Source organism: Pristiophorus japonicus, chromosome 15 (assembly GCF_044704955.1).
Source record: "Pristiophorus japonicus isolate sPriJap1 chromosome 15, sPriJap1.hap1, whole genome shotgun sequence".
NCBI classification, from domain to species: domain Eukaryota; kingdom Metazoa; phylum Chordata; class Chondrichthyes; family Pristiophoridae; genus Pristiophorus; species Pristiophorus japonicus.
The window spans coordinates 23225622-23250940 of NC_091991.1; the positions used below are offsets into that span (position 1 = coordinate 23225622).

The 25319-nt window shown below is 45.1% G+C and overlaps 1 protein-coding gene across 3 annotated transcripts; it reads right to left on the minus strand.

Moving 5' to 3' along the window:
- On the minus strand, positions 1–23597 carry yeats4 (YEATS domain containing 4). Of its 3 annotated transcripts, none has more exons than XM_070901591.1 (7): positions 23190–23597; positions 7432–7551; positions 6499–6565; positions 4601–4695; positions 3281–3373; positions 2803–2890; positions 1–510 (listed from the first exon to the last, which is right to left on the minus strand). In XM_070901591.1, the coding sequence occupies exons 1-7, from the start codon at positions 23238–23240 to the stop codon at positions 341–343; spliced, it is 684 nt and encodes a 227-aa protein (XP_070757692.1). In that variant the 5' UTR covers positions 23241–23597; the 3' UTR covers positions 1–340. The 3 variants fall into 3 exon arrangements, with proteins under 3 accessions (XP_070757692.1, XP_070757693.1, XP_070757691.1); XM_070901592.1 differs by lacking the exon at positions 23190–23597 and adding an exon at positions 22728–23148; XM_070901590.1 differs by lacking the exon at positions 23190–23597 and adding an exon at positions 9819–9890.
- Positions 23598–25319: the final 1722 nt, after the last annotated feature.

Sequence of the window (25319 nt, forward strand, 5' to 3'; positions counted from 1 at the left end):
TGCTTTAAAATCAACTTTACCATATACCTCAAGTAAAAAAAAAACATAAAAATACATACATAGAAAATCCACAGACAGAACAGCAGCAAGCCACGTCATTGCTACATTTTGCACAATACTGTTTGGACCACCAGTAAGCTTGTTCAAGTTAGATTTAAATATGTTCATTTCAAAATAAAAACCCATTAGTTGTGGATTCTCCAAAGTATAATTTGAGTGAATGATTTGACCATCAGTCACTGAGAGCAATGCAAACTTCTGTTTTTATAAAGAGCAAAACTGCTCTCAGCAAACATAGTTAAATTCTTTTAAGATTTCCAGTTAACTTAATGAGCATCAGTCAGGTTTCCTTCCCTTGATCATCATCTTCAATCTTTTTGATTTCGCTCTTTAAATAGTTGATGGCTTCACGACTTGCTTTCAATCTTTCTTTAAACTCTGCAATTTCAAAACTGGTCTTCTTTTTGGCAGCTTCTAGCTTCTCCCTGGTTTTCACTTCAAGCTCTGCAACTAAAAAAAACACAGCAAGGTTAATCTTAACATGCATACATTCTACAAAATGATCAAATTTAACTATTTTATGTTTCACTTTTGTACAGAATTGCTGACAGCTATTTAAATAGTCACAAAAGTGCCAGACTAACTTTTTGTCTATAAAAACAGAAAATGCTGGAAATCTCAGCGGGTCAGGCAGCATCTGTGGAGAGAAACAGAGTTAACGTTTCGGGTCGATGACCCTTCGTCAGAACTGGAGAGTGTTCGGAAAGCACAGATTCTTAACAAGCACTGAAAGGGGGAGGTGAAGAAAGAACAAAAGGAAAGGTCTGTGATAGACTGGAAGACGGGAGGGATTAGAGAGACAAAAGGGATGATGGCCCAAAATCAAATGGTAATGCCAGGAGTCAGAAAAACATTAGTCCGAAAAACATTAGTCCAGATAGGGTGTGCATGGTGGGATAATGACCAACTGCCATTAGAGACGAAGAGAAAAAAGAAACTGGCTCCGGAGGTGAAGAGAGAGGTTGGGGGGGGAAAAGGAGCCAAAGATTGGCAGCGGTTACGCACTGACATTTTTGAACTCGATGCTGAGTCCAGAAGGCCTAAATGAAAGATGAGGTGCTGTTCCTCGAGCTTCGTTGGAACAGTGTAGGAGACTGAGGACAGAGAGGTCAGAGTGGGAATGCAGTGGAGAATTAAAGTGACAGGCGACCGGAAGCTCAGGGTCACACTTGTGGACTGAACGGAGGTGCTTGGCAAAGTGGTCACCCAATCTACGTTTGATCTCCCCAATGTAGAGGAGACCACATCGTGAGCAGCGAATACAGAATACTAAACTGAAAGAAGTACAAGTAAATCACTGTTTCACCTGGAAGGAGTATTTGGGGATCTGGATAGTGGGAAGGGAGGAGATAAAAGGTTTCCTGCGCTTGCACAGAAAGGTGCCGTGGGAAGGGGAGGGGATGCTGGGGGTGACTGCAGAATGGACCAAGGTGTCGTGGAGGGAGCAGTCCATTCGGAATGCTGAGGGGAGGGGAGGGGAAGATGTGATTGGTGGTGGGATCACGCTGGAGGTGGCGGAAATGACGGAGGATGATCCGCTGAATGGTGGGGTGAAAGGTGAGGACAAGGGGAACCCTGTCATGGTTCTGAGCGGGAGGGGAAGGGGTGAGAGCAGAGGTGCGGGAAACAGAACAGACTCGATCGAGGGCCGTATTAACCACGGCGGAGGGAAATCCTCTGTTGAGGTAAAAGGAAGACATGTCAGAGGCACTAGTGTGAAAGGTGGCATCGTCAGAGCAGATGCGACGGAGAAACTGGGAGAATGGAATGGAGTCCTTACAGGATGCGGGGTGGGAGGAAGTGTAGTCCAGGTAGCTGTGGGAGTCAGTGGGCTTATAGCGGATACTGTTCAAAAGCCTATCCCCAGAGATGGAGAAGTTGAGGAAGGGAAATGAAGAGTCAGAGATGGACCATGTGAAGGTGAGGGAAGGGTGGAAATTGGATGCAAAGTGAATGAAATTTTCAAGTTCAGGGCGAGAGCAGGAAATGGCACCGATACAGTCATTGGGTGAATTATACACTGAAAATGAATGGTCTTTGGACTTGGGTTAATTTACAAATAATTAATAGTGACCGCTTTGCAGAACACCTCCCGTTCAGTCCGTAGGGGTGACCCGAGCTTCCGTCGCCTGTCACTTTAATTCTCCGCTCCACTCCGACCTTTGCATCCTTGGCCTCCTACTGTTCCAACGAAACTCAAAATAAGCTCGAAGAACAGCACCTCATCTTTCGTTTAGGCACTTTACAGCCTTCTGGACTCAACATCGAGTTCAACAATTTCAGACCATAATCTCGGCCCCTATGTTTTCACATGGCAGCCATTCCCATTTATAGACCTTTTTGTTTCTTTACTTGTCCCATTACCATCTGTTTTTGCCTTGCACCATCATCACTTTTGTCTTTTAATCTCTCCTGACTTCCATTCGATCACAGATCTTCCCTTATGTTCCTTCCTCCCCCCACCCCCCCCCCCCCACTTTCCCTGCCCTTGCTTAAGATCTGTTACATCTTTAACTTTTTTTCCAGTTCTGATGAAGGGTCGTCGACCTGAAACGTTAACTCTGTTTCTCTCTCCACAGATGCTGCCTGACCCGCTGAGCATTTCCAGCATTTTCTGTTTTTATTTCAGATGTCAACATCCGCAGTATTTTGCTCTTGCATTGTAAACAGGATCATTTTTTAGAATTATGTAATGGCACTTTTCATGCAATTTAGCTACACAATATAGTAACAAGATCTTACACTCAGTTTCATGTTTGTAGGCTCCTAGTGTCAACTGTCGAGATGTTGTCAACAATTGTTGCATCATTGCAGTGGGATCTTGGAAAATCTAGGACCAAAAACAGTTAACTGTAATAAATTGACCAAATTTTAATTCAGATTATCTAGATTTCTTTGCATTTAAAAAAAAAATCACAATGTAAACAGAAGGTATTATTGTTGCTCTTTTTAAATTTTGAAAATAAATTATTTTTTTGAGAAAGATTTTGTTCTATCCTTCTGAGTTTTGCTACTTTGATATAAATGATTTCAAACCGCTTTCACAAGGTCATTGATTTCTGAATAAATTAGAACAGGGGTCCCCAGAAATGCTGTAATAGTTACAGGGGATTTCCACCCACCCAGCAGTCCTTCAATTTGAATAAATTGTAATTTTATTAAAAGAGTGAAGAAGCATTATATTCACAGTGACCCTACAACAGTTTCTTCGTGTGCTTACCATTTCATCATAAAATTCAGAGACTACTGTTTTTTTGCCCAGCATTACATTACTATCAGACTGAAACAGCTTCAGCAAGTGATAGAGAGTTACCTGTTTAACAAAAAGAGCATAGCAAGTTATTAAATACAGAATATTTGAACAATGCAGTACGAAAATCAACAAAATAAGAAGTTACCGTTTACAGGATGTGGGCTTCGCTGTTTACTGACCATCCCTAATTGCCCTTAAGAAGGTGGTGGTGAGCTGCCTTCTTGAACCGCTGTAGCCAGTTTGGTAAAGGGACTCCCACAGTGCTGACTTTGTCACAGCGGTTTGTTACAACTGAGTGGGCCATTTCATTGGGCAATTGGGGGTCGGTCGGACTGAGGCCGGGCCGGGGGGGGGTCGGTCGGGCTGAAGCCGGTGGCGGGGGGGGGGGGGGGTCAGTCAACCACATTGCTGTGGGTCTGGTTCTGTATTCACACCGGGTAGGGACGGCAGATTTCCTTCCCTTAAGGACATTAGTGAACAAGTTGGGCTTTTACAACAATCTGATAGTTTCATGGTCACCGTTACTGATACAGATGCGACGTCCAAAATCTGGAGTTCCGGAATCCTCCAGAATCCGGGCCGATCCATGGCGGGGTCATCCGGAAACTGTCTCGCCTCGCTCCCCACCCCCTGCCCTTGGCCGCCCAACCTCCCCCGGCCTTGACCCAACCTTGGTCCCGAGGTTTCCGGATTTCGGACGTCACACCTGTACAAGCTTTTTAATTTCAGATTTTAAAAAATTAATTGAATTTAAATCCACCAGCTACCGTGGTGGGATTTGAACTCACGTCTCCGGATTATTACTCCAGGCCTCTTGATTACTAGTCCAGTAACATAACCTCTATGCTACCATACCCAGTACGGTACTATGCACATAGTAAGAAACTTCAAGATCTTGTGGACTCGAGTCCATGATCGGATCAGCCATGATCGTATTAAATGGCGGAGCAGGCTCGAGGGGCCGTATAGCCTACTCCTGCTCCTATTTCTTATGTTCTTACATCAAAGAACTTATTTTATGGTAGGATAGTCAGAACCGTCTTGGTTGCTGTAGCCCATATTCAGGAATTTAAACCCATGAAAGCACTTGAGAAGTGTCACCTCATATGGAATATTCAAACATTGGGGAATAATTGATGTGTACCCCAGTAAAACTGTTAGCGAGATTTAATTTCCAAAAAGACAACTGCATATTTCTATACTTGGGAAAGAGCATCTAGAAATATCATTCTTTGTTACCAAGATATATTTTTTAAATCTGAAATTTAGAAATTACTGGTTTCTTACCGGCCTCTCATTTGGATCTATGAAGAAAATTTTGATTATAATTTCAAATTCACCCCATCCGGTTTCAGTGATTTCGTATGGTGGCTTGGTAACAACTGGAGAGGGGGGAAAAAAAAGGTAAACCAATTTAAAATGTATTTTATACAAACATACTGGATTGAAATATTCAACATATACAGTAAGATTGTACAGCTGCTGCAAGAGAATATATTTTCATCTCTACAAATCCATTGAAAGTTTGTAATGCTATATTCTTTTTAATTTGTTCTGGAGATGTGGACAACACTAGCCAGGCAGTATTTAATGCCCATCCCTAGTTGCCGGAGGGCATTAAAAGTCAACCAGTGTGGGTCTGGAGTCATAAGTTGGCCAGATCCCTTCCCTGAAGGACGTTAATCAACCAGTTGAATTTTGCGAATATTTTTCTAAACCCGACGCTAGCCTACAAATGACCAGATTTACTGAATTCAATTTTCTACCAGTGGTGCAATTGCCACTCACGACTTCTGGGTTGCTAGTCCAATACCATAAACACCATACCCCCGTACATAGGAGCATTGAACTGGTCGCATATGATCTTCCTGCGATTTCCTTTTACATTCAAATTGTGAGGAGTCAGCCAAGATTTTCCATTACGCAAGAAGGAAACCATCCATCCTGAAAACAGAGCCTAGCACTGATGTGTTATCAAGTTCGTGGTTTGGCTGTATTTTTAGTTTATTATTGAAAACTATACATAATCATAAAAATCGCTAGAAATTTAGTATAGAATCCCTCTGACTTTACAGAACTTTTTCTTTGATTTGCGACGTTTGCATTATTTTTGGAGTTTTTGATACCACTGGATGAGAATAATTTATGTGCAGATTAGAATAACCACAGATATAGCATGCATTCTGTCTAAGTTTATGATCACAACAGAACTTGGTCTGTTGATCATCATCATAGGCAGTCCATCGAAATTGAGGAAGACTTGCTTCCACTCTAAAAGTGAGTACTCAGGTGACTGTACAGTTCAATATGGGAATTACAGTCTGTCACAGGTGGGACAGACAGAGGTTGAAGGAAAAGGTGGGTTGGGAGCCTGGTTTGCCGCATACTCCTTCTGCTGTCTGCGCTTGATTTCTGCATGCTCTTGGTGTCGAGACTCAAGGTGCTCAACGCCCTCCCGGATGCTCTTCCTCCACTTAGGACGGTCTTTGGCCAGGGACTCCCAGGCGTCAGTGGGGATGTTGCACTTTATCAAGGTGGCTTTGAGGGTGTCCTGGAAATGTTTCCTCTACCCACCTGGGGCACGCTTGCCTGTAAGAGTTCAGGGTAGAGCGCTTGTTGTGGGAGTCTCGTGTCGGGCATGCGGACAATGAATGCGGCCCACCCAACGGAGCTGGTCAAGTGTGGTCAGTGCTTCGATGCTGAGGATGTTGGCCTGAGCGAGAACACTGACGTTGTTGTGTCTATCCTCCCAGTGGATTTGCAGGATCTTGTGGAGGCAGCACTGATGATGCTTCTCCAGCACTTTGAGGTGTCTACTGTATATGGTCCACATCTCTGAGCCATATAGGAGGGCGGGTATCACTACTGCCCTGTATACCATAAGCTTGGTGTCAGATTTGAGGTCCTGGTCGTCAAACACTCTCTTCCTCAGGCTGCTGACAGCATAACATGGAGGTCCTGATTAGTCCAGAATACCACACAGATTATAGCAATTCTAGATTACAAAAAATAATGAATGTGCTCAATTATCTTCCAATTTCCAGTTTTGGGAAAGGATCTACAACAGAAATACGAACCTTTCTTTTCAGATGCTGACACACTTGTATATTTCCAGCATTTTGTTTTTGCAATTCTGGTAAATATGTTTCAGTAACATTTTGTGTCTTTTTTCAAAAAAAACTTACCTCTCAGAGGATTACCATAGCTTTCATGCAGCTTGAACTGAATTTTCTTCACGTATGCGGACATGTCCTGCGACAAAAAGCAATATTTAGCACTCATCATGCTGATCTCTTACAGAAAGAAAATAACTGCTTTAACATAGTGTGAGGTTGAGTATGACGGAGACTCTGATTATAGTCTCCTTCTGACTCAGAAGTTCGAGAGTTGCCCCCGAGCAAAGACTAACATATAGACTAGATATCAAACCAATGACTTTCCTCTTCCGTATAACTCATCGACTCACCGCCTTAACCAGTGAGAGCTTGGAAGACCCTAGCCTTGGCTATTTTTATTAAACGGAGATACTCATTTTAGACATCATAGCCACTTATTGAGGCTGTATTATTTTAACATCCTTATTTTATGGCAGAATAAAATATGGGTACACGATGAGATAAATGTTACAATTTGCTGTGTTCATAAGTAACTCAGCTATTCACTCCTAACTAGATAAAGATTGAAATATGCACAGCAGATACTTCAATTTTCACTGAGAAACGTGCGCAAAACAAAGAAAATATGAACTCTTAAGGTTCCTCTTAACTTTTGGGGTGCTAATCAAGTTTATGCTTTGATTTTAGGCGAATAAGGAATTTTGTAAACAAGGAACATTCATGATTTAATTTTTCTGGTGGGGGTCACACCAAGCTTTATTCGCAATACATTAAACTTGAAGCAGTACCAAAGTCAATCAGCTTAAAACAATATTAAAATTGAAAACTTAAATTTAATAATACAAGTAATGATATATTGCACTTTTGTCCTCCTAATGGGCTGAAAGAAAGCATGATATCATGATTTATAGACTATGTTTTGCCGTACAGTGTGTTTTGTACACAGCTGCAGTTACTGTATTTCTAATGTACATACAAGGTCTAAATAGAAGCAGCACTCACCTCATTCCTGTAAGGTTTTACATACACCGTCCACTGATGAGTGTGTCCATCTTCCTCTCGTTTCTTTCCAAAATAACGAGCAACATTTCCAAAGACTATTGGTTTAACTATCGTGACACCCTGTAATAGCAAGAAAATATGTTTTAGAATCTGAACTTTAGGAAAAGTCGAGCTCTTCAAAAAAGAAAAGAAGAAACTAGAAATTATAATCTTTCAGTATCAAATTGCAGCAAACAATGCATAAAGAATAAACTAAAGAAGTAACCACTCAATCACCCAAGCAGCTTTTCCTGGTTAAAGTTAATAAGTGAGCTGCAACTTACTCGAGAATAATCTTCAGCAGGGAGTAATTACAATACAGTGATCAAAATCAGGAGTTAGTCAACCACAAAAGCAAAGGTTCCCAGTTTACAACGCTCACCTGAATAAAATATTGCCCTTGTAAATCACTCTAGGCATATGTGTATATATTGTATTGTACATACGAGTTCATCTTATACCCTAATTTTATACATTCAATTTTATGCTGCCAGTGACTCATGCATGAAGACTGGTCATTTGAGCAGCGTACTGGAAGACAAGAGTCAATGCTTTCAGGCCCTATTAGACATGTTGGCAATGCACGCCATCGCTCTGTACTGTGTAGGCTCATAATCCTCACTCAGCACAGAGCAAGTTTATTATCTTGGCCATAGTATCTAAGGACTATACAAAAGAAAAGCAGAGACCAACTCTTATTCACGTTTTAGAAACACTAGCAGAAAGCTGGGAGCATGTTGGCTGTTCTTTTTGCAGAAAATGCATGGCACAGGGCTGTAAAGAAATGAAGTTTGATTAATAGGGGAGAAATCTGAAATTCACAATACTCAGTAAAGTACGCATCAGGTTCATTTCAAAATTTCCAAACATTTTCTCCCTTCTATGGCCCCAAGTTTCCACATGATTTGCTCCTGATTTTTAGAAGCAACTGGTGTAGAACGGCGTATCTCAGAAATCGGAATTCTCCACATTTAGTTTTCTGCAGTTCTAGTCAGGTAGAACAGTTTCACTTTGGAACAGAATTTTTTTTTCAAAAGGGGGCGTGTCCGGCCACTGACGCCTGATTTCAAAGTTTCCACAGTGAAAACGTACTCCAAACTAACTTAGAATGGAGTAAGTGAAGATTTTTGTACGCTTGAAAAAACCTTGTCTACACTTTAAAAAAATCAGGTGCAGATTACAAATTAGGCGTAGGGAACGAAGTGGGGGAGGGAGGGGAGGGAAGGGAAGTCATTAAATTCTACAATCAATCCTTAGTTATACTTATACAAATATTATACAAATAAATCCAACCTGAATAAAAATTTATAAGCAAAGAAAAGATTAAATAAACCTATGTGAAAGTGCTTCAGGCAGGCCTTTCAGGCAGTGGTGTGGCGTCAGTGTCTCGATGGCAGCGGCAGCAAGCAGCCTTCGAGCTGAGCTGCAGTGTTTGAGGCAGGCCTTTCATGTTGGAGACAGGCAGCGGTGTGGCATCAGTGTCTCGTCTCGACGGCAGCGGCAGGCAGCAAGCAGCCTTCGAGCTGAGCTGCGGTGCTTGAGGCAGGCCTTCATTCACCGCGAAGATGCAGCACCCGGACGGACTTGAGGCCATTCGGCCATGGGATTGCAGCGGCGTCAGTGGCTGGCTGGGAGCCGAAGAATGAACACAGGACACACGCAGCTGCAGATTTAAAATTCTTTAGGCCGTTCGGCCACGCTTATGGGGCGGCGTCAGTGGCTCGAAGGCAGCCGAAGAATCAGGAGCGGACGTGAGGCCATTCGGCCATGGGATTGCAGCGGCGTCAGTGGCTGGCCGGGAGCCGAAGAAAGAACAGCAGCAGCCTTCGAGCTGTGAGGGGGACTGACTGAGGCCATTTGGACAGGGAGAGGCAGCCACATCGACATCTTTATATTTAAATTCGCAGAATGGGTGCTGCATTGTCAACACCACATATTATGCAATGGTTTGCTTCCTCATGCAAGAAATTCTTTGTTCTTGGTGGACGTTGATCCATTGCAAAGTTGAATTGACACTTTTATTTCTCCAAACACACAGTCCTTAATTTGCAAGCACCGGTTCTGCAAGTTTAGCAGTGAAAAGCTGAACTCACTGATTTCAACAGGTGATTTATTCAGCAATACTGCTAAAAGCACTCCCTCACACACAGAAATATCAAGAAAATTAAAATACAAGCCTTTGCAGGGGTCCAAGAAACAAATTTTCACTTTTTCTGCAGTACTTTTAAAAATGGCTGAGTGCCAATGTTTACTTCAGACTGCGCGTGCGCGAACGCTCCAACACGCACGCACAGGGTTGCCGGCACCAAGAAGCCTCATTTCAATTGTACCCGCCCCCTCCTACTTACAAAATCAGCGCGAGTGGTAGGCTCCGCCCCCTGTGCGCCGCGCCAAGTAGACATCGAGCTCATACCGCACTTTTTTTCCGGCGCGAAAAACAAGCGCCCAGCTCTGAGGTGCGCCTTTTTCACCGCGTGTGGAAACTTGGGGCCTATATGCTACTCGTGTGCTTTGGAAATGCTGCAATATTGATTGCATAAGATCATACCAAATTTAGCAAGAGATTTTGTGTTACAAACAAGGTGCAAAGAGAAACTGGCCCTCTGAGTAATGACAATGGGGAAGTAGTGACCAAAGATAGGGAAATTGCTGCAACACTTAACCGTTATTTTTCAACAATGTTCACAAAAGAAATGGGAGAAATATCAAAATCGGGAGTACAGTTTAAAGATGAATGTAGAAGGGAACAAAAATTAAATCACAAGAGAGGACATAATTGGAAAGGTTGCTGTAACTCAAGCTAGATTGGGCTCCTGGCTGACAACTTTCAGGGATGTTCCTGAAATAATTGGCTCAAATGGTTGAAAAATATCCCCTGGAGTATTCACAGAGTTCATTGGACACAGGCCAAATCACAAAGGACTGGAAAACAGCAGAAAAATAGGCGAGGATGAACCTTCAAATTACAGACCTGTAAGCCTTACTTTCAACTGTTGGGAAAGAGCCTGAAAGTATTATGAAGGATAGTATATGGTAGCATCTTGAGTGAATGTTGTCTACTTGGATTTTAGGAAGGCATTTGATACTATCCATATAATAGTCAAACACAAAATCTCACTTCTAAATCTATGCTGACTACACAAGGTCCACGTCCATGAGATAGGAAGGTATATATTAAAATGGATTGGCAGATGGTTGGTTAGAAACATAGAAACATAGAAAATAGGTGCAGGAGCAGGCCATTCAGCCCTTCTAGCCTGCACCGCCATTCAATGAGTTCATGGCTGAACATGAAACTTCAGTACCCACTTCCTGCTTTCACGCCATACCCCTTGATCCCCCGAGTAGTAAGGACTTCATCTAACTCCCTTTTGAATATATTTAGTGAATTGGCCTCAACTACTTTCTGTGGTAGAGAATTCCACAGGTTCACCACTCTCTGGGTGAAGAAGTTTCTCCTTATCTCGGTCCTAAATGGCTTACCCCTTATCCTTAGACTGTGACCCCTGGTTCTGGACTTCCCCAACATTGGGAACATTCTTCCTGCATCCAACCTGTCCAAACCCGTCAGAATTTTAAACGTTTCTATGAGGTCCCCTCTCACTCTTCTGAACTCCAGTGAATACAAGCCCAGTTGATCCAGTCTTTCTTGATAGGTCAGTCCCACCATCCCGGGAATCAGTCTGGTGAATCTTCGCTGCACTCCCTCAATAGCAAGAATGTCCTTCCTCAAGTTAGGAGACCAAAACTGTACACAATACTCCAGGTGTGGCCTCACCAAGGCCCTGTACAACTGTAGCAACACCTCCCTGCCCCTGTACTCAAATCCCCTCGCTATGAAGGCCAACATGCCATTTGCTTTCTTAACCGCCTGCTGTACCTGCATGCCAACCTTCAATGACTGATGTACCATGACACCCAGGTCTCGTTGCACCTTCCCTTTTCCTAATCTGTCACCATTCAGATAATAGTCTGTCTCTCTGTTTTTACCACCAAAGTGGATAACCTCACATTTATCCACATTATACTTCATCTGCCACGCATTTGCCCACTCACCTAACCTATCCAAGTCACTCTGTAGCCTCATAGCATCCTCCTCGTAGCTCACACTGCCACCCAACTTAGTGTCATCCGCAAATTTGGAGATACTACATTTAATCCCCTCGTCTAAATCATTAATGTACAATGTAAACAGCTGGGGCCCCAGCACAGAACCCTGCGGTACCCCACTAGTCACTGCCTGCCATTCCGAAAAGTACCCATTTACTCCTACTCTTTGCTTCCTGTCTGACAACCAGTTCTCAATCCACGTCAGCACGTTACCCCCAATTCCATGTGCTTTAACTTTGCACATTAATCTCCTGTGTGGGACCTTGTCGAAAGCCTTCTGAAAGTCCAAATATACCACATCAACTGGTACTCCTTTGTCCACTTTATTGGAAACATCCTCAAAAAATTCCAGAAGATTTGTCAAGCATGATCTCCCTTTCACAAATCCATGCTGACTTGGACCTATCATGTCACCATTTTCCAAATGCGCTGCTATGACATCCTTAATAATTGATTCCATCATTTTACCCACTACTGAGGTCAGGCTGACCGGTCTATAATTCCCTGCTTTCTCTCTCCCTCCTTTTTTAAAAAGTGGGGTTACATTGGCTACCCTCCACTCCATAGGAACTGATCCAGAGTCAATGGAATGTTGGAAAATGACTGTCAATGCATCCGCTATTTCCAAGGCCACCTCCTTAAGTACTCTGGGATGCAGTCCATCAGGCCCTGGGGATTTATCGGCCTTCAATCCCATCAATTTCCCCAACACAATTTCCCGACTAATAAAGATTTCCCTCAGTTCCTCCTCCTTAATAGACCCTCTGACCACTTTTATATCCGGAAGGTTGTTTGTGTCCTCCTTAGTGAATACTGAGCCAAAGTACTTGTTCAATTGGTCTGCCATTTCTTTGTTCCCCGTTATGACTTCCCCTGATTCTGACTGCAGGGGACCTACGTTTGTCTTTGCTAACCTTTTTCTCTTTACATACCTATAGAAACTTTTGCAATCCGCCTTAATGTTCCCTGCAAGCTTCTTCTCGTACTCCATTTTCCCTGCCCTAATCAAACCCTTTGTCCTCCTCTGCTGAGTTCTAAATTTCTCCCAGTCCCCAGGTTCGCTGCTATTTCTGGCCAATTTGTATGCCATTTCCTTGGCTTTAATACTATCCCTGATTTCCCTAAATAGCCACGGTTGAGCCACCTTCCCTTGTTTATTTTTACGCCAGACAGGAATGTACAATTGTTGTAATTCATCCATGCGGTCTCTAAATGTCTGTCATTGCCCATCCACAGTCAACCCCTTAAGTATCATTAGCCAATCTATCTTAGCCAATTCATGCCTCATACCTTCAAAGTTACCCTTCTTTAAGTTCTGGACCATGGTCTCTGAATTAACTGTTTCATTCTCCATCCTAATGCAGAATTCCACCATATTATGGTCACTCTTCCCCAAGGGGCCTCGCACAATGAGATTGCTAATTAATCCTCTCTCATTACACAACACCCAGTCTAAGATGGCCTCCCCCCTAGTTGGTTCCTCGACATATTGGTCGAGAAAACCATCCCTTATGCATTCCAGGAAATCCTCCTCCACCGTATTGCTTCCAGTTTGGCTAGCCCAATCTATGTGCATATTAAAGTCACCCATTATAACTGCTGCACCTTTGTTGCATGCACTCCTAATTTCCTGTTTGATGCCCTCCCCAACATCACTACTACTGTTTGGAGGTCTGTACACAACTCCCACTAACGATTTTTGCCCTTTAGTGTTCTGCAGCTCTACCCATATAGATTCCACATCATCCAAGCTAATGTCTTTCCTAACTATTGCATTAATCTCCTCTTTAACCAGCAATGCTACCCCACCTCCTTTTCCTTTTATTCTATCCTTCCTGAATGTTGAATACCCCTGGATGTTGAGTTCCCAGCCCTGATCATCCTGGAGCCACGTCTCCGTAATCCCAATCACATCATATTTGTTAACATCTATTTGCACAGTTAATTCATCCACCTTATTGCGGATACTCCTTGCATTAAGACGCAAAGCCTTCAGGCTTGCTTTTTTAACACCCTTTGTCCTTCTAGAATTTTGCTGTACAGTGGCCCTTTTTGTTCTTTGCCTTGGGTTTCTCTGCCCTCCACTTTTCCTCATCTCCTTTCTGTCTTTTGCTTTTGCCTCATTTTTGTCTCCCTCTGTCTCCCTGCATAGGTTCCCATCCCCCTGCAATATTAGTTTAACTCCTTCCCAACAGCACTAGCAAACACTCCCCCCCTAGGACATTGGTTCCGGACCTGCCCAGGTGCAGACCGTCCGGTTTGTACTGGTCCCACCTCCCCCAGAACCGGTTCCAATGCCCCAAGAATTTGAATCCCTCCCTGCTGCACCACTGCTCAAGCCATGTATTCATCTGTGCTATCCTGCGATTCCTACTCTGACTAGCACGTGGCACTGGTAGCAATCCGAGATTACTACTTTTGAGGTCCTACTTTTTAATTTAGCTCCTAGCTCCTTAAATTCTTTTCGTAGGACCTCATCCCTTTTTTTTACCTATGTCGTTGGTACCAATGTGCACCACGACAACTGGCTGTTCTCCCTCCCATTTCAGAATGTCCTGCACCCGCTCCGAGACATCCTTGACCCTTGCACCAGGGAGGCAACATACCATCCTGGAGTCTCGGTTGGTAGACAACAATGGGTAGAACATGGGTAGATGTCTGGTCAGCAGCCAGTTACCCATGGAGCGCCACAGGGTTCATTATTGGGGCCAATTATTTATCATTTTTATAAATGATTTAAAGGAATTATGTCCAAACTTGCAGACAGTACCAAATTGGGAGCAGTGACAAATGCTGACTGTCAATATGCACAAATTCAAAAAAGGATCTTAACAAGCTTAATCATTGGGCAGAGAAATGGTGGATGCAATTTAATACAGGGAATCATAATGTTATGAGATTTGGCAGAGGGAAAGTTGATGTGGATCAACTGGGAAATGGGAATGCACTTGAGGTATCAAAGCAGGAGAGAAATCAGTATCCCCAGTGTTTAAAGAAGTAAAATGAATGTTGGGTTGCATAACAAGAGATACGTTGTATAAATCTGTAGAGGTCATTTTAAAACTGTATCTGGCCCTAGTGAGACCACATCTGGAGTATTTTGTGCAGTTCTTGTCTCTTCATTTCAAAAAGGATATTCAGTTATCAGTGGGGATACAGAGAAAGGTTACATGGTCGATCCCAGAACTTAAGGGAATGGCGCATAAGGAAAGGTTGACTCCCCTGGGTCTTTTTGTTCTTGAAAAAAACCGAGAGGGGATATGATAAAAGTGTTTAATCTTATGAAAGATTTGGACAAATTGGATCCAAGTAAACTTTTATGCCATAATTTAAACATCATGGGCTAGAAATTCGACGACCTTGTGACCATTTTTTGGACGATATTTTGCCATATTTGGTGAAAAAGTGGTCGGAGGGAAATTCAGTGACGTCTTGCGGCGGTGGTTTTCAAGTACCGCTGGGGAGAGGAGCGCCACCGTGCAAGACTCGAAATATCGCTTTCGCCAAAAATTTGCCTCTCGGCGCACCTGCATTTTGCGCAATAAATACCGACATCTAAAAAGCTGGGTTGCAGCCCTTGGAGCCGCGGTAAGTATGAAGACCTACAAAAGAGGTAACTTAATTGTTTTATTCATTTTCAGCGATTCGTTAAGTGTCTTGTGAATGTTTTGTGATTTTTTGTTTTGTTTTTTGCACTTTTTGGTGGGGGGGATTTCCCCCACTCCCAAGGCCTCTTCTCTCGCAGCGGTATCGACCTTGGACTAAAGTTACCGAAAATTTGCGTTTTGCGCCACGAATCCTCGTGCAATGCCAATCGTTACCACTGCGCAAATTAAAGCCCGAATTTCTGGCCTACTAGTGGGAGCGAAGCGAAAGCAAAATACCGTTTTCGCCAAAAAACACATTTCTTGCCCAAGGAGTCATATTTACAAATTAAGGACGAGAGAAAATAGGAAATGCAGGAAAACGTTGTTTTTTAAATTAAAAGGGCAGTAACTACAGGGAACAAGCAACCAGCACGGGTGTGGAAGTTTAATGGGCTTCAAGAAGGAACTAGACAGGTTCTTGTCATTCAGGGTTATCAGAAATTCATCAAGGTAAAACTGTGGAATGGTGGGCAAGATAGACCAAAGTTCTTCTGCTGCCTGAGAAAGGCCAGTGGGCAGATTTATACAGTAACAAATCTGTATAGTAACAAAACTCTATGTTACTATATAAATCTGTCCCCTTGCCTTTCTCAACACTTCATGGTAAATACTATCTAATCCTGTGGATGTTTAAAAGTCCTCGGAGGTCTTCCATCTCATTTATATCAAACACATGAATCAGAGAAGTTTACAACACGGAAGGAGGCCATTTCGGGTCATCATGTCCATGCCGGCCAACGAGAGGCTATCCAGCCCAATTCCACTTTCTAGCTCTAGGTCCTTAACCCAGCAGGCACTTTAGGTGCACATCCAAGTACTTTTTAAATGTGGTGAGGGTTTCTGCCTCTATCACCCTTTCAGGTAGAGCGTTCCAGACCTCCACCACCCTCTGCATGAAGAAATTTCCTCTCTAAAGCTTCTACGAATTACTTTAAATTTATGCACCCTAGTTGTTGACCCCTCTGCTAAGGGAATTAGGTCCTTTCTATCCACTATGTCTAGGCCCCTCATAATGTTATACACCTCAATGAGGTCTCCCCTCAGCCTCCTCTGTTCCAATGAAAACAAATCCAGCCTATCTAATCTGTCCTCATCGCTTAGATTCTCCACTCCCAGCAACATAAGAACATAAGAATTAGGAACAGGAGTAGGTCATCTAGCCCCTCGAGCCTGCTCCGCCACTCAACAAGATCATGGCTGATCTGGCAGTGGACTCAGCTCCACTTACCGGCCCGCTCCCCATAACCCTTAATTCCCTTATTGGTTAAGAATCTATCTATCTGTGACTTGAATACATTCAATGAGCTAGCCTCAACTGCTTCCTTGGGCAGAGAATTCCACAGATTCACAACCCTCTGGGAGAAGAAATTCCTTCTCAACTCGGTTTTAAATTGGCTCCCCCGTATTTTGAGGCTGTGCCCCCTAGTTCTAGTCTCGCTTACCAGTGGAAACAACCTCTCTGCCTCTATCTTGTCTATCCCTTTCATGATTTTAAATGTTTCTATAAGATCACCCCTCACCCTTCTGAACTCCAACGAGTAAAGACCCAGTCTACTCAATCTATCATCATAAGGTAACCCCCTCATCTCAGGAATCAGCTTAGTGAATCGTCTCTGTAGCCCCTCCAAAGCTAGTATATCCTTCCTTAAGTAAGGTGACCAAAACTGCACGCAGTACTCCACGTGCGGCCTCACCAATACCCTGTACATTTGCAGCAGGACCTCCCTGCTTTTTGTACTCCATCCCTCTCGCAATGAAGGCCAACATTCCATTCGCCTTCCTGATTACCTGCTGCACCTGCAAACTAACTTTTTTTTTGGGGATTCATGCACAAGGATCACCCAGGCGGGTGGCATGGTTTTAATGTTTTATGTTTTGCAGGTAAACTCAAAAGAGTTTCATGCACAAGGACCCCCAGGTCCCTCTGCACCGCAGCATGTTGTAATTTCTCCCCATTCAAATAATATTCCCTTTTACTGTTTTTTTTTCCAAGGTGGATGACCTCACATTTTCCGACATTGTATTCCATCTGCCAAACCTTCGCCCATTCGCTTAACCTATCCAAATCTCTTTGCAGCTTCTGTGTCCTCTACACAACCCGCTTTCCCACTAATCTTTGTGTCATCTGCAAATTTTGTTACACTACACTCCTCATAAATCTCCTCTGTACCCTCTCCAGTGCAATCACGTCCTTCCTGACCAGAACTGCACACAGTACTGCAGCTGTGGTCTAACTAGTGTTTTATACAGTTCAAGCATAACCGCAACCCCCCCCCCCCCACTCTTGTATTCTATGCCTCGGCTAATAAAGGCAAGCATTCCGTATGCCTTCTTAACCACCTGGCCTGCTACTTTCAGGGATCTGTGGACATGCACTGCAAGGTCCCTTTGTTCCTCTACACTTCTTAGTATCCTTCCATTTAATGTTTCTTCCCTTTCCTTGTTAGCCCTCCCAAAATGCATTACCTCACACTTCTCTGGATTAAATTCCATTTGCCACTGTTCTGCTCACCTGACCAGTTGATTGATATCTTCCTGCAGTCCGCAGCTTTCTTCTTCATTATGAACCACACAGCGTGTCATGTATTTAACTGTCATTGTAACCCAGTATAAACTGACCTAAGTTGTACACTGTGAGAACATTGACCACTAGGTGGTGAACTTGTGGGAGACACTCCTAACCTGGACTTTCAGGTATAAAAGGGGAAGCTCCACCCACCTTCATCACTTCAGTGCTGGCTAATAAAGATTACTGGTCACAGAGTGACCTTCTCTCAAGTATGGGCATCGTGTGCATTTATACTGTATAGTAAGGACATATTATTGGCGACGAGAAACTGGGATTTAAACCACGCGAGCATGGCCACTAGCAGCACAGATGAGAGGTACTGTGTTGGTGATGATTGGGACGATTTTATTGAGAGACTACAGCAAAGTTGTGTCACTAAGGAATGGCTGGGACAGGATTCGGCCGATAAACGCAGGGCTCATCTCCTGACAGTTTGTGGATCCAGGACGTACTCCCTGAAGAAGGATCTTCTAGCGCCAGAGAAGCCGGTGGACAAGACTTTTGAAGAGCTCAGTAAGTTGATCGGGGAACACTTTAAACCGGCAAGCAGCATGCACATGACGAGACACCGGTTTTACACGCACCAGCGGCGAGAAAGACAAAGTGTTCCAGACTTCATGGCAGACCTCCAGCGACTGGCGAGCCTATGCAGAGCGGAGATGCTGCGAGACTTTTTTATTGAGGGCACAGGCACGCTGGGGTTTTCAGGAAACTGATTGAGACCAAAGAATTGACCCTGGAAACAGCGGCTTTGATGGCCCAGACATTTATCTCAGGGGAGGAAGAGACCAGAATAATGTTTGACAAAAATCTTGGTTTAAATGCAGCAAATGGACAGGGAGTCAACATTGTTAATGCGGCACACAGTTCTCCAGGCAGACAGGGGCAATCGGACATGCCTGAGCACGTAGTCGAACCCAAAGGGGGAATTCAACAGAGACAGTCAGAGACGATCGACTGGTAATGGACCTTTTGTTTCCAACAACGGCTCATGTTGGAGGTGTGGAGGCAAACACACAGCCAGAGCTTGCAGGTATCAGCAATATACTTGCAGAAACTGCAATGTCAGCGGTCATTTGGCGCGCATGTGCAGGAAGCCTGCAGCCAGGTTGATGTACGAGGAGCATGGGGATGATGTAAGCCCTACGATGCCAAATGGACACTGGGGGAAATCGCTGGAAGCTGAAGTTCAACGAGTTCATGTGGAGCACATATACAGTTCATACATCAGGACGCCACCAATAATGATGAAAGTGCTCCTCAATGGCATCCCAGTATCAATGGAGCTAGATACTGGGGCCAGCCAGTCCCTGATGAGTATCAAACAGTTCGACATGTTGTGGGCGTCCAAGGCCAGGAGGCCAAAATTATTGCCAATTGACGCACAGCTACGGACTTACACAAAGCAGATCATTCCGGTACTAGACAGCGCCACGGTAGTCGTGACCCACAAAGATTTGGAGAACAGGTTGCCACTCTGGATTGTCCTGGGGGACGGTCCCGCACTGCTGGGGAGGAGTTGGCTGGCTGTCATGAACTGGAAATGGGGCGATGTCAATACAATTTCTTCTGTGGAGCGAATATCATGCTCACAGGTCCTGGACAAATTTGACTCACTATTTCAACCCGGCACTGGCACTTTCATGGGGACCAAGGTAGTGATTCACATAAACCCGGACGCCAGACCAGTACACCACAAGGCCAGAGCGGTGCCGTACGTGATGCGAGAAAAGATAGAAGGCAAATTGGACCGCCTGCTGAGGGAAGGCATCATCTCGTCAGTCGAATTCAGTGACTGGGCGAGCCCGATTGTGCCGGTGCTCAAGGCGGATGGGTCGGTCCGGATATGTGGTGATTACAAGGCCACCATCAATCGGGTGTCACTCCAAGACCAGTACCCGCTACCGAGAGCGGAGGACCTCTTTGCGACGCTATCAGTGGCAAACTTTTTTCAAAATTGGACCTGACCTCAGCTTACATGACCCAGGAGCTGACGAGTGAGTCGAAGAAGCTGACCACCAGCACGACACACAAGGGGTTGTTTGAGTACAACAGATGTCCGTTTGGGATTCGCTCGGCCGCCGCGATCTTTCAACGAAACATGGAAAGCCTCCTCAAGTCGATTCCAAGGACAGTGGTTTTTCAAGACGACATCCTCATCACGGGTTGTGATACTGAAGAACATCTCCGCAATCTGGAGGAGGTGCTACGCAGACTGGACCGGGTAGGTCTGCGACTGAAAAAGGCGAAGTGCGTCTTCCTAGCTCTAGAGGTAGAATTCCTGGGGATGAGGGTAGCAGCAGACGGGATCAGACCTACTCCGTCCAAAACAGAAGCGATCTAGAGAGCACCCAGACCCCGTAACACGACGGAGCTGTGTTCGTTCCTGGGTCTCCTGAACTATTTTAGTAACTTTCTTCCCAAATTGAGCACGCTGTTCGAGCCGCTACACGTGCTCCTACGCAAAGGTCGCGAATGGATCTGGGGGGGACAGCCAGGAAAGGGCTTTTGATGGAGCATAACAAATTTTGTGTTCTAACAATCTGTTAACGCTATATGACCCATGTAAGAAACTCGTTTTAACGTGCGACGCGTCATCCTATGGGGTCGGGTGTGTGTTGCAGCATGTTAATGCCAAGGGTCAGTTACAGCCAGTAGCTTATGCCTCCAGAAGTCTGTCCCAGGCAGAACGGGGCTACGAGATGGTAGAAAAGGAAGCACTTGCATGTGTATATGCTGTAAAAAAAATGCACCAGTACCTGTTTGGCAGGAAATTTGAGCTGGAGACAGATCACAAACCCCTAACGTCCCTTTTGGCCGACAAGAAGACCATAAATGCAAATGCATCGGCCCGCATGCAGAGGTGGGCACTCATGTTAGCTGCCTATGACTATACAATTCGGCACAGACCGGGCACTGAAAACTGCGCCGATGCACTCAGCAGGCTCCCACTAACCACCACCGAGGGGGCAACTGAGCATGCTGCTGAGGTGGTCATGGCTGTGGAAGCTTTCGAAAGCGAAGGCTCACCTGTGACAGCCCGTCGGATTAAAGTCTGGACAAATAAAGACCCACTACTGTCTTTAGTCAAGAAATGTGTCCTGAATGGGGACTGGTCAGCCACGTACGGGGCATGCCCTGAGGAATTCAAACCATTTCACAGGCGCAAGGATGAACTCTCGATTCAGGCCGATTGCCTACTATGGGGAAACCGAGTCACCATGCCCCAGATGGGCAGAGAGATGTTCGTCAGAGAACTCCACAATGAGCACCCGGGCATTGTCATGATGAAGGCAATTGCCAGGTTATACGTTTGGTGGCCAGGGATAGATGCAGACCTGGAACTTTGTGTTCACAGGTGCAACACGTGTGCCCAGCTGGGCAATGCGCCCAGACAAGCTCCCCTTAGCCCCTGGTCCTGGCCCGCCAAGCCATGGTCACGCATCCATGTGGACTACGCAGGTCCTTTCATGGGAAAATTTTTTTTGTTTGTAGTAGACGCCTACTCCAAATGGATCGAGTGTGACATTCTCAATTCAAGCACATCCTCTGCCACAGTAGAAAGTCTATGGGCAATGTTTGTCGCCCGTGGTCTACCGGACGTCTTGATCAGCAACAATGGCCCGTGCTTTACAAGCATTGAATTTCAGGGTTCATGGCAGGAAATGGTATCAACCATGTCAGAACGGCACCGTTCAAGTCGGCCTCAAACAGCCAGGCGGAACGTGCAGTGCAGATAATCAAACAGGGGATGCTCAGAATCCAAGGGGGTTCCCTACAAAGCCGCTTATCACACCTCCTGTTGGCCAATAGATCCCGACCACACTCGCTCACAGGGGTCCCACCCGCAGAGCTGCTTATGAAAAGGACGCTCAAAACCAGGTTATCCCTTATACACCCCACCAAGAAAGAAATTGTTGAGAGCAGGCGCCAGTCACAATGTGACTACCATGACGGGAATGCGAGGGCGCGATGTATTGATGTCAATGACCCTGTCTTTGTCCTCAACTACGCTGTAGGGCCTAAATGGCTCGCAGGCACTGTGATTGCCAAAGAGGGAAATAGGATTCTGGTAGTTAAACTTACCAATGGACAAATCTGCCGCAAACACGTGGATCAAACAAAAAGGAGGTTCAGCAACCCCTTAGAAGCAGAGGAAGAACACGATACAGAGTTCACCCCTCCACAGGTGACCGAACACCGGGACCAAGCAGAGGAGAGCCTAGTCACTGTGGGCAGTCCAGACAGGCCTGAGGCACCGCAAACAGCAGACACTCAGGCCAGCGCCCAACAACCGGAGCCCCAACTCAGGCGCTCTACAAGGGAGCGTAAACCACCAGAGAGACTTAACCTGTGATCCCAATAAGACTTTAGGGGGGAGGGGGGGAGGTGATGTCATGTATTTAACTGTCATTGTAACCCATGTATAAACTGACCTAAGTTGTACACCGTGAGAACATTGACCACTAGATGGTGAACTTGTGGGAGACACTCCTAACCTGGACTTTCAGGTGGGAAGCTCCATCCACCTTCATCACTTCAGTGCTGGCTAATAAAGGTTACTGGTCACAGAGTGACCTTCTCTCAAGTATGGATCTCGTGTGTATTTATACTGTATAGTAAGGATATATTACAGCCGATTTTAGTATCATCTGCAAACTTCTTAATCATACCACCTATATTCAAGTCTAGATCATTGATGTATATTACAAAAGCAAGGGACCTAGTACTGAGCCCTGCAGAACCCCACTGGAAACATCCTTCCAGTCGCAAAAAACACCCATCAACCATTACCCTTTGCTTCCTGCCTCTGAGCCAATTTTGGATCCAACTTGCCACTTTGCCCTGGATCCAACCCATGGATCCTATTGTTTGGGTACTCTTTCCATGAGGTGTGCATGTTTGAGAAAGTAATCATTCCAAATATTTACCATTTCATCAAGTTCAAGCCAGTTTGCACCTTTTCATGTTCTCAGCTCTAACGACAGTCCTCAGTTTTTCCATTTGAGGCTGCGGATCTCTCAGATAAGGCTTCAGGACAAAGCAGATGCCAGTTGCACTCGGGAGGCACCTTCAGCAACTGGTGTCTATTTTCCACCCGCGCTCAAGCGTCGAGTTCAGGGTAGAATTAAAAATTGTTCCCCACGGATCGACATCCAGCCCGTCCTGTCTGTGCAACACATACTCTGCAGGAGTGTGTGACATTTGCATTGGTATCTGATCCCCAACAAAAGTAGTCGCGGTAAAGCTGTTTGCAATGCTGCCTCTGGAGCATGCGGCAGTTAATTACAATCGTGCATATATTTTAACAACATTAAAACTGTTTCGTCTTATTCGCAGGGGGGAGAAATGTGGCGCTTGCAAGTCAGATATGGCTCTGAAGAGACTTTTACCTTCACTCTCCCTCCGGAGTCAGGACCGAATTCCGCCATTCTCTTGAACATATTGTAAGAGCGGCACCGCTTCCGGAATCGGATCCGAGCCGAGCCTGCGGGTTGTCGGCCGCGCCGACTGCAAGCTGGAAGCCACAAGGCCGCAGCGCCTCCTCGCCCCGCCTCGCCCCTCACACCGGCCGTGCCCCGCAGCGACTCTCCTCTCCCCCTGCTGGTCTCTCGGGGGGGGAAGCTGCCGGCCGGGCCCGCTCCTGCTCACTTTCCCACCAATGCTCCTCAGTGACGCCGAGCCGAGCCGCCTGTTCCCGCCGTTATCGCGCCGCCGGCTTCACTCCCTCACCAAAATGGTTCCGCCTCATCAACATGGCGGGTGTTGCGGCCGCCTCGTCCCCTCACCAACATGGCGGATCTTCGTCGCGACTCAGTCCCCCTCATCAACACGGCACATTCTCCGCCCGCTTCGTCCCCTCATCAACATGGTGGATGCTCCGCCCGCCTTCTCCCCTCATCAACATGGCGGCTTCACCGCCCGCCTTGATCCCTCATCATCATGGGGGATCTTCGTCGCGATTCAGTCCCTCATCAACATGGCGGATCTTCCTCCGTCCCTCATACTTTCCCTCACCAACATGGCGCCGCTGGCGCTACCTGTCAAGATCAACCGATTCCCCACCGAGCGGTAGGGAAAGGGTGCAATCAGATTTCAGCTCTGTTGGTAATGGAGCACCCACAAACATTAAAGGGAAAAAAACAGAATATCATCAAAAGTCTTGCAACGAGCAATATTACTTATTGTGCATGTGTAAATCTGAGAGATAGTTTGATATAACTCAATACCAAAACTAGTAAAATAAGTAACACCAATGTAAATATGGGACACAAATGTGTATTTATATTGTTACTTGTGTATTCAGTTTCTTTTTACAATTAACAATTTTCCAATTAAATGTTACAAGGACACCCTCAAAGCCTCCCTGATAAAGTGCGACATCCCCACCGGCACCTGGGAGTCCCTGGCCAAAGATCGCTCTGAGTGGAGGAAGTGCATCCGGGAGGGCGCTGAGCACATCATGTCTCATCGTCGAGAGTATGCAGAAATCAAGCGCAGGCAGCGGAAAGAACGTGCGGCAAACCTGTCCCACCCACCCTTTCCCTCAATGACTATCTGTCCCACCTGTGACAGGGACTGTGGTTCTCGTATTGGACTGTTCAGCCATCTAAGAACTCATTTTTAGAGTGGAAGCAAGTCTTCCTCGATTCCGAGGGACTGCCTATGATGATGACAATTCAATGAATTTGTCAAATATAATTATACACATTCCTTTGTACCTAGTTGTATATGTGTGTTATATATGTATATTTTATATGGCCATGTGTGATGAAACGTGGTAGAATAATTTTGAAAAACAATAGAAAATATTGCACCAGTGGTGTTTAACCTATTATGTGTTGCATGTGAAGGACTGAATATTTGTGAATTCAGAATGTTTCAAGTGAATTCTGTTTTTTTCCTCATACAATATAAATATTTTTTAAGTAAATAAACCCAATAAGATATCAATACATCTTATAAAAATAATGTTTTATTGTGCATTAAATGGCAGAAATTGAATTCTTTTTTCATTATGATCCTTTAGTAATGTCGGGATTGCTACCAGTGCCACGTGATAGTCAGAGTAGGAATCGCAGGATAGCGCAGATGAATACGTGGCTTGAGCAGTGGTGCAGCAGGGAGGGATTCAAATTCCTGGGGCATTGGAACCGGTTCTGGGGGAGGTGGGACCAGTACAAACCGGACGGTCTGCACCTGGGCAGGACCGGAACCAATGTCCTAGGGGGAGTGTTTGCTAGTGCTGTTGGGGAGGATTTAAACTAATATGGCAGGGGGATGGGAACCAATGCAGGGAGACAGAGGGAAACAAAAAGGAGGCAAAAGCAAAAGACAGAAAGGAGATGAGGAAAAGTGGAGGGCAGAGAAACCCAAGGCAAAGAACAAAAAGGGCCACTGTACAGCAAAATTCTAAAAGGACAAAGGGTGTTAAAAAAACAAGCCTGAAGGCTTTGTGTCTTAATGCAAGGAGTATCCGTAATAAGGTGGATGAATTAACTGTGCAAATCGATGTTAATAAA